This window comes from Manihot esculenta, chromosome 12 (assembly GCF_001659605.2).
Source record: "Manihot esculenta cultivar AM560-2 chromosome 12, M.esculenta_v8, whole genome shotgun sequence".
Classification (NCBI taxonomy): domain Eukaryota; kingdom Viridiplantae; phylum Streptophyta; class Magnoliopsida; order Malpighiales; family Euphorbiaceae; genus Manihot; species Manihot esculenta.
In genome coordinates, this window is record NC_035172.2 from 31,991,315 (window position 1) to 32,000,396 (window position 9,082).

General features: G+C 34.3%; 1 protein-coding gene across 2 annotated transcripts; it reads right to left on the minus strand.

Annotated features, from left to right (window-relative positions):
• Positions 1 to 457: 457 nt before the first annotated feature.
• LOC110628677 (branched-chain amino acid aminotransferase 2, chloroplastic) lies at positions 458 to 8,849 on the minus strand. Of its 2 annotated transcripts, none has more exons than XM_021775468.2 (10): positions 8,587 to 8,849; positions 8,411 to 8,493; positions 7,004 to 7,178; positions 5,236 to 5,412; positions 5,025 to 5,156; positions 4,008 to 4,106; positions 3,586 to 3,702; positions 1,795 to 1,890; positions 986 to 1,098; positions 458 to 834 (listed from the first exon to the last, which is right to left on the minus strand). In XM_021775468.2, exons 1-10 carry the CDS (start codon positions 8,728 to 8,730, stop codon positions 717 to 719), a joined length of 1,254 nt encoding a protein of 417 aa, XP_021631160.1. In that variant the 5' UTR covers positions 8,731 to 8,849; the 3' UTR covers positions 458 to 716. The 2 variants fall into 2 exon arrangements, with proteins under 2 accessions (XP_021631160.1, XP_021631159.1); XM_021775467.2 differs by having other exon boundaries at positions 7,004 to 7,181; positions 8,587 to 8,848.
• Positions 8,850 to 9,082: the final 233 nt, after the last annotated feature.

The window sequence follows — 9,082 nt, forward strand, 5'->3', positions numbered from 1 at the left end:
ATTTTGACAAACTTCTTGTCAGAAATTTTAAGAAACTTTTGTTTCTGCAAAAATAAAAATAAAATGGCAACTTTGCTTTACTAAGATAAAATAATAAATTTGAGACTTTTTTTTTTTCACAGCCTCTTGGCCATTTAGTTTCCCTGTTGTCTGTTGTCCAACATCTCGTAATGTTTTCTGTTGAAATTTTATAGGGTGCAGATTGTGATTGTGAGCAAATAAAAACCACAAATTTCATATTGCAACTATCTTTTTATGCATCCCTACTAAACTTTCTTCTTAAGAAAAGGCATCACCTCGCCTTAAAGAGTTTTTATGGTTTTAGTGTCAGTCTCTCATCTTGATAACACTTATTCATAATCATTAAAAATTCTCTTTTTCAATAGGAGAAAAAAAAAATTGTTGAAAATATTTTCAGAAAACATGACACTTGTGTTGGTGCAATTCGAGATGGCGATGAAATGCTAAAATTAATTTTTTATTTTTTATTTTTTTGCATAGCCATTTAACATACAGTTAAGAACATGCTAAATAAAACTAAATACAAGTCTGAGAACACTATCTACATATCACTGAAAAAGATAGCAAACCAAAGTGCACAGCTTTCAACTGCCACACGATGAATGGAGTTCGTGCAACCTCTACACAAGATTAAAATGCAATTAAAAAGGAAAAAAAATGAAAGTAGAACTGATTACTTCATTCACTTGGCTGAATTACAGCTCAACAGTCCAGTTCATCTTGTCCTCAGTAAGGCCCATCTGTAGTCTAGTAAGCACAGTGTACAGCTGTTGTGAGACAGCACCGAAGCCACCACCTTCTGCATAAGACACCCTGCAAAAAAAACCAACTTCAATACCACAAAATACAAATGGGAAAATCTTTTACCCACATTAAGAAGAAAATTGGTGCTTTACAAGTCCTTTTCCTAGTGTTTGATAGCACAATCTAATTTCAATAAATTTGCTAGCCAGGATACTCTTACCTTTTACCCTTGTAAGTGATGCTGCCAACAGGTGAAACAACCACAGCTGTCCCAGTACAAAAAACTTCATCTGCTTCCAGCAATTCATCCACTGCCACAAGTCGTTCTTCAACCTGGCATTTTACCGGATGAGCAATGTGAAATGCAGTTAGTTGAGCACTAATTCTGCTGGCTACTGCAGAATAGTCATGTAACAATATCATTTTGGAGACAAAATCCTCCTGTCTATCATGATGGGATATTCCAAGTAAACCTTGAGAGCAAAAGATGAAGATTTCAAGAGAAAATGAAACAGGAACCACATCCCCATCAAAAAAAAATAAAGCAGACAAGTCGAGATAATGTATTTGCACAGCTAAACAGAACCATGTTTTGCATTTGTGAGCCTTCATTTAAGAAATTATACACTTAGGAGAGTAGCTGTAGAAATGCAGCGTCAATTTAAATATCCAGATTTGCAAGTCAATAATACCAGGCCTGGCCAAGCTGAAATGACTAACAACACGGATTGCTTAAACAATTTCATCAAATAGCCGTATATGCAAAGTCTGACGTTAGGGCATCTAGTACTGGGGGAGAATAATTAATTGATTTCCTCTAGAATTCAACTAAAATTATATTTCTGTAAAATCTTATCAAAGAAAAGAATATCAGACCTAGAATTAACAAATCTCCAACTTTCGTCATCTTAGTTCAATACAATATGCCTAACATTAAATATATTATATTAGATAATGGATATCCTAAAGATCTGTCAGACAGTTACATTTTATGAGAATAATATTGGATATATTGTCTAAAATGGGTACCTGGAATCCTTGGCTTCGAGCAACATCGATTATACTCTTCCTTGTAATGCCAGGTAGGATTGTCCCTTTTATTGCAGGAGTGGAGATAACATTATCCTAAGAGCAAAAAATGAGGTTTAAGCATCTCAATAAATGTCATAAAACAACATGAAGTCCTCTAATTCCACTATTCCACCAAGACAGTTTTGGTTCAAAATTGGGTCAAAATGGGATCACTAGAGACCAAACAACTAAAAAATGAAAGCATAAGATAAAAAACACATATTCCATTAAAAAGGCATGCTAAGCACTAGATAAAGAGCCAAAATTATGCACAAAGAAAATTAAGCCAGGACAGCATGAATTACTAGAACATGCAAAGAAGCCAAGCTTCCTCGCAAGCAAGCTGTAAAGACAATGACAAGCGAGAACAAATGTACATCTTAGCACTACAAGCATTCCCCTTCAACAATGATAACAGGCAGAAAAGGGGAGAAAGAGAAAACTAATAGCTTCTGGAGGATCAAAGCTGGTGTGTCCTTGTTTTATTAACAACTTCATTGCTAATTAAAATTCTTAAAAGGAATAAAAACAAAAGGGTACAACTTGTTTTGAGGATGGCTCATTCAATAAATACATGAAAATAAAAAATGTGAGAGCACACATGCAAGCATGCTTGTTTTGATATGCCCTAGTCAAAGGAAAATTCAGCATTCAACAAAAGCATAGTATGCAAAATTTCCAGAATGTAAGATCATATAAACAAAATTTGTAACACAAAAATGAAACCATTATACAAAATTTTAGTTTGAGAATTGGCACATGCATCAAGATTTCCGACAAAAGAACTGGATTATATGAATTTGATCTCCATTACTTGGAAGAGAAAAAAGCAGTAATCTAGTGAATATTGGGGGTTAAGCGAGAATTACCATTGGGTCATTGAAATTTTAGAGAATTCACTAATTCATCTATATATTAAAATCACTCAATTAAAATGTCCTTATATTTTGTAAATCAAACTGTTTAGTACTTCTGTCAATAGTCTGTTAGTCAACCTTTTTTAGCAACTAACCTTGTTTAGCCTTGGCTAGAGAGACTAAATAATATGGATATTTAAAATTGCATGAATTAAAAAATACGTACAGTGAAAAGTGCCAGAACTAAACAATATAAATAATCAAGATGGCTAATGCTTTCTTTGACAGAAGGACTAATGAGTTTGATTTGACAAAATACATGAACATTTTATTGAGTAATTTGATATAGGGACGAACTAGTAAATTTTCTAAAAATCTAGGAATCTAACAGTAATTCTCCCTAGGGCTAAAGATTTCATTGGAGCAGCAATAGCAGTTTTGAGAGGAAGTTAGGGTCCAAATTGTAGGTTCTCACTGCTTTGCAACACATTGGCAATATCTAGTCATAGCAGCTGATTGCTGTTGGTAGGTTGCTTTAATTATACCATAATAAGCAGAAATGGAAGTAGTTGCCCTTGCTCAAAGAAATATGCAAGTGGGAGGGTGACAATGGTTGATCATGCAAAGATGCTCAAAGATTGAAATTCATGGCATTTTTGTTGCCAGCTTCCATTGGTGGGGCAAAGTGATCATTAACTTTTGTGTGACCTTAGGAGCAAAATAAAGCATGGTTCCTAATACATGCTCATTGTATTGACAAACAAGGTTCCACATAAAGAATTAGGCATCAATGTTAATAGTCCTACTTTTAGAACATAAATAAAAAATGACACCCTTCAAACACAAAAAAATATATATACTTAAAAGAATTAATTCTTCTATTGATAAATACCTTCACAACAAAAATATTGCAAGATGAAACCTCCTCCAGATATTTTTTGTGAACACAATCTAGATATAGAACATCAGAATATCCTTTGGCTTTTGCAGCAGATTGTGCCTTGAGAACCTATAAGCAATCATCCAGTAAATAAAAAGAGACGAGTTAGGTAGTAGAAGTTGTAATGGCTTTTTGAGAAGAGAAGTTGATAACTTTAAAATCAAATGAAATCATTATGTCGGTGATACACTAATTAAATTACAGTTACACTACTGGTTCTTGAAGCATTAAGAGATCTCATCATACTTTTCATCAATTAAAGCTTGAAATCATATGAACTTCCTTCTCTAAGAATTAAGTAAGAATCCACTGGCAAGGTCTCAGAAAAGATAAATATCAAGATAAAATTAACAAGAACTACAAGGCCAACTTACTGCAGCATAATTCCCTATAGTCTTAACACCTCCAGTACCACCAGGAGATGCTCGATGCAATTCATGCTCAACAACCAAATGAATGGGGGCCACACCTTCCTGTAATCAAATACGTAAAAGATGCTACATTGAATAACAATTGGAGAGGGATTTCAAATGAACAATAATCATCTAAACTGATATATCAGTTATTAAGAACTACGAAGCAATCAAAAACTACAAATGCAAGGGCACATACATGGTGACACAGGAGATGTGTGTGTGTGTGTGCCCGCGTGCGTGCAGGCATAAATGAAAAATCCATTATATGATTTTACATCAGAAAAGGATGAAAACAAATTAAGGGAAAAAAGTGCTATGGCCATAGCCAAGAAAAAAAACAAAGCATTACTAGATCTCCTTTTGGATAATCTGACTTTCTTTGCTCCCAGACATTTCCTTTTTCTAGGGTTCAAGTTTTTCTTTTCCTCCATTCTGTATTTTCTCATGCTTCTATTGTTTTAACTCGCTTTTCTTTTTTATTTTAATGAAGCATTTTCTTTATTTTATTAATATTCAGTGAATAAGAAATTATTATATTAAAAAGTGTACTTATTAGAAACTTCCCCATGAAGTGTCAAATGTGTCTAAAAAGAAGGGAAAAAAAAGCATATAGGACACTTATCGAACCATTTTCGTTTTTCTTCTTGATTTCTGGTTATAGCACAGTTATGCTCTGTTTGAAATGTCCTAGAGCTGGAGGCATATCAGCAATATACATGCAACACCGGATACTGGTCCTCAAGTGTCAAACCTCATAGACAAAAACAAATCATAATTTCACATGAAAACACATATGCTTGTGCAGGCAAAATGCACATGCATACTCACACTAAAAAATCAGAAAAAAGGATTTCTTGCAGATAGGCTACACAACAAACAGGAAAATTAACAACCATTAGTTGACAAACAGATGTCACAATTCAAAGTTGCAAAGTATCCTCAATCATATTATGCAAGAAGAATAAGCAAACTGACCTTAAAATAGTTTCCCACAGGGGAAACATAAGTTAAAAAGGTATACTCAGGAGCAGGTGCAAGACCAAGAACAGCTCCACTTCCCATCAACAATGGCCTGATATACAAGGAACCTTTTCCCGGAGGGGGAATCTGAAACAAGACATGAAAAATTTAATAATCTAGCATAACCAATAATAAACAATATGAACACTGTAAAGATATAGTTTACCCAACGTTTGTTTGCTAAGACAGTTGCTTTCACTGCATCCACAAACTGTTCAACTGTAGGTGATGGCATGCACATCCTCTCAGCACCTATTTTCATCCGCAGTGCATTTTCCTCAGGACGAAACAGAATGATATTACCATCTTCTTTCCTGTAGGCTTTCAAGCCTTCAAATAATCCCTAGCAACATATAAGAGAGAAAAATGATTCCAAGAACCATACACAAACAAATAAAATGTAAGCTGTACTACAGGAAGTAAAAGGTTTATCAAGATTACAACATCTGGCATGTAAAGCAAGCCAGCAACTCTAAATTCCTTTTTACAACATCTGGCAAGTAAAGCAAGCCAGCAACTCTAAATTCCTTTTCCCCATATATTGTTTCAATTCAAGAATCAACATCCAATTTGGAATTATATTTCTTAAATTATTTCAATAGCAAAGCCACTTTACATACAGACTGAAATAATGTAAATTTTCAACTTCTCCACATTCTCAATCCAGCATTGTTAAATGTTCATAACTTCATAGGTAATATTTTACATAATGATCAGAAATTAACCAATAGAAAGGATAACCATTACACCATTAAATTCACACCTAAAATGTTACTACTATGAATTTTTACCCCTATTTGCTCTTCTTCAGAATGTCCCAGAAGCACGCATATATTTTTTGTTGTTTTACTATGAAAGAAATATATCAAGTGATTAAAGAAATGGACATTGCATCATGCTCCATAAGGCACTGTCCTATCCTAACCAACACCTAAAGACCATGGACATCTGTAAAGAACTTGAAGATCTCTTCTTCCACCAAAAATATTCCATTTTATACCAGCAATATCCAAACTTCCAAAGAATCTAGATGTACCCAGTTCTCCTCAGAAAAGACTAAAAGCCACAATTCCAAATTGTAGAACCACTTTGCAATGGAAAAAAAAAGTGAAAACTGAGACTATGGTGCAACACAATAATCACAGAATATTAGCATTCAGATTATGGACAACTGCAAAGCACAAACACAACCTAAGTCCTTATTGAGAGCATTTTAGGTTTCCAAATTTTATTAGATACATGATGGACAAATAAGATTTAGTTGTTGCACGATGGACAAATAAGATGACAATAGATGGTTTAGCTAGAAAGTTCCATGAACCCCAAAGATCAAATCCTCCTATGGAGTGTGCACTGGATGGCAATAGGAATTAGGAAAGTATATCTCGATATCTTCTTAATTTCAGTCATAACCAAGGGATTGAAATACTTCATTATACGAAAATGTTAAAAATGCAAGTACAGAAATCATTATATTAATTGTTTCAATTAATAGCCATTGTAATAAATGGTCCTAGAGGTGAACTTTTTATTGAAACACATCGCAGGTAATAGATAACTATAAAAAGAATGAGGCTGCTCAATTTTCTCGACACACAATCTTTTCCACTTTCCATCCTACACTGAAGGTCAAACTGCCAGTTCAAATATATCAACAAAAGAGCATGCCGCCATTCCTCATTAAAACTGAACTCCTACAATATAAATTGAAAGAGTTTATCCAAAGAAAACAAACCATAAAATATGAAAACAGGCCAACCAAGGACCAAAATCAGATTTTGGATGATGTAATGTAAGTCACAAGAAATCTTAGGGAAAAAATAAAATGAAGAATAAACAAAAAAATCCTCACGTACAGTCGAAACTCTAAAACAAATATGAAACACCTAAGGGAAGTAATGTAGCAATGGAATAAGAAGATTAAAATCTCTTACCTGCCCATAGTTTAAGACTCCTGCTGAGGGACTCAACTCAATATTCCCAAATCGTTGTAATTCACCTTTGGAAAAGCTTCCACCTCTAGCACATTTCATGATATACATATAATCAGTTGGTACATATGCAAACCCAAGGTTGTCCCAGTCTATGTCGGCTAATTCAGTTGTTGCACTGCTGCATTCAATAAAAATACATGTCACCATATGAGACCAAATAAAGAATGATAAAAAAAAAAATTTAAAAAAACATTTTTGAAAGTGAAAGTAATTCTGGTGCACTATGTTGAAAACAAAAACTACTTTCTTCATAGCCATTTATCTTTGATATATAGTAATGTTGCACATAATTCCTAGAACAACAGTCAACATCCACCCTTTACAATATTAGTTAAAAATTGAATGAGCAGAGACACAACAAATCTAGAAATTTGATGTCAACCAAAAAAAAAAAAACTCAAGTAGAGACCAATCTTATCAAAATAATTCACCTAGGGGATTCAACCTCTCAAGAAGGTCAAAAGTCATGAATTATGACTTGCTGTAGAGGACAGGAGACTCACAAAATGATAATTTATGAACTCTTTAAACTGTGATTGGAATAGAGTCTAGTGCATAGAAAAAGAAAGCAGTTATTCTTATTGAGGGAGATTGGGTAAAGGACAAAACAAGAATAGTAAGTGGTGGTCACTGAAGAAAAAGCTGGCATGCTGAATGATATACTAATTGAGGTTCCTAATGTCTTTCTGGATCTTTGGTTCTCGAGATAATGAAGGTCCAAGGTTAGGTTAAGAAACAAGTAATTATAAATCAGACGAATATCATAAGGTGAGATGCTAATTGCAAGGGAGGAACCAAACATCTTCCCATAAATAAAGGACAAAAGCAGCATGCTATAGAAAACAAAAGCATCAAAGAGTGATGCTGAAGTGTTCAGGTCTTGTGCATGAAAGAATGGGCAGGAGCAGAACAAAGTGATTTTTGGTAATTCATAGCTACTATGAAATTCTTATGAAGGTATCTACGTCACCTCAGCCAGCATCCTTCTAACACGTTCTCATGACCACCAAATAGCAAAGACCATGAATTCATTGAAATCATCACCAACAGCATCCTAAGCTACAACATTCTTGGATTTAAGGCCAACATTTTCATAAATTGGGAAGACCAACACCAATGTGTCAGAAAAGTTCATGTGAGTTTGAATAGACAAACTTCTATATGGTGCTTTTCAAAAAAAAGCTCTCAGATGAAGGTCAACCAAAAAACTAGTCAACTTAGAGGTCAAAAAAACCCTGAAACTATTAAATTCCTCAATTCATTTACTTTTTTCATCGATGTCGCTCATTGTAAGAAAAAAGAATGCAATCAATGACAATATTAGCAAGAAAATCAAAAAACACAGACCCGTAAGTATCAGAAACTGTAGCTTCACGCCTAAAAGTGTAAACAGCTTGCAGGGCATTAGAAGAAAGATTTTCTTTTTGCAACTGCAGAAAAAAACAAAAACATTAAAACTTATGAAAAAATGAACGAAGCAAAAGCAACAGAAGAAAACGAATAAAGAAAAAGGAAGAAATTACCTTAAGAGAAAGGGAAGAAGGAGAAGGAGAGAAATGAAGTGAGAGGTGAGAAGATGAAGGAAGAGGAAGGAGAGAAGAAGCGTTTCGTGAAGGAGAAAGAAGGAAACTCTGGTGGAGAGGTCTTGAAATGGCGGTAGAGTCCATTTGCTTTGCCGGTCTCGTCCTCTTCTATGGGGATAGAAATGAGCAGCGTGTCTTTCGTAGAAGAGCGAGCAGGCGGAGGAAGAAGAGGAAAAGGAGGCTGAGTGAGAGTTTTGGTTTGTTGGCTGCGGCTTTTATCCTGACCTAGAGTTTTACCACCTAGTCTGGCGGGGCCCACCATCCAGCTCCGGCCTCCAGCGCCAACCTTTTTTTTTTTTCATATGATTTTATGTTTGGTAATTCTTTTTTCATATAATAATATCATATATATTATTCTGAAGTCATAATTAGATAACCTTTTGTTATATTATTGGAAAAATTATGGTATAAGTTAAATTTATTAATTTGTTTTCAA

Coding starts and splice junctions, on each gene's coding strand:
- LOC110628677 (XM_021775467.2), bottom strand. CDS start 8,730: ATGGACTCTACCGCCATTTCAAGACCTCTCCACCAGAGTTTCCTTCTT. Junction 5,157..5,235: donor TCTTAGCAAACAAACGTTGG/GTAAACTATATC, acceptor GTCTTGTTTCAG/ATTCCCCCTCCGGGAAAAGG. Junction 835..985: donor ATCACTTACAAGGGTAAAAG/GTAAGAGTATCC, acceptor TTTTTTTTGCAG/GGTGTCTTATGCAGAAGGTG.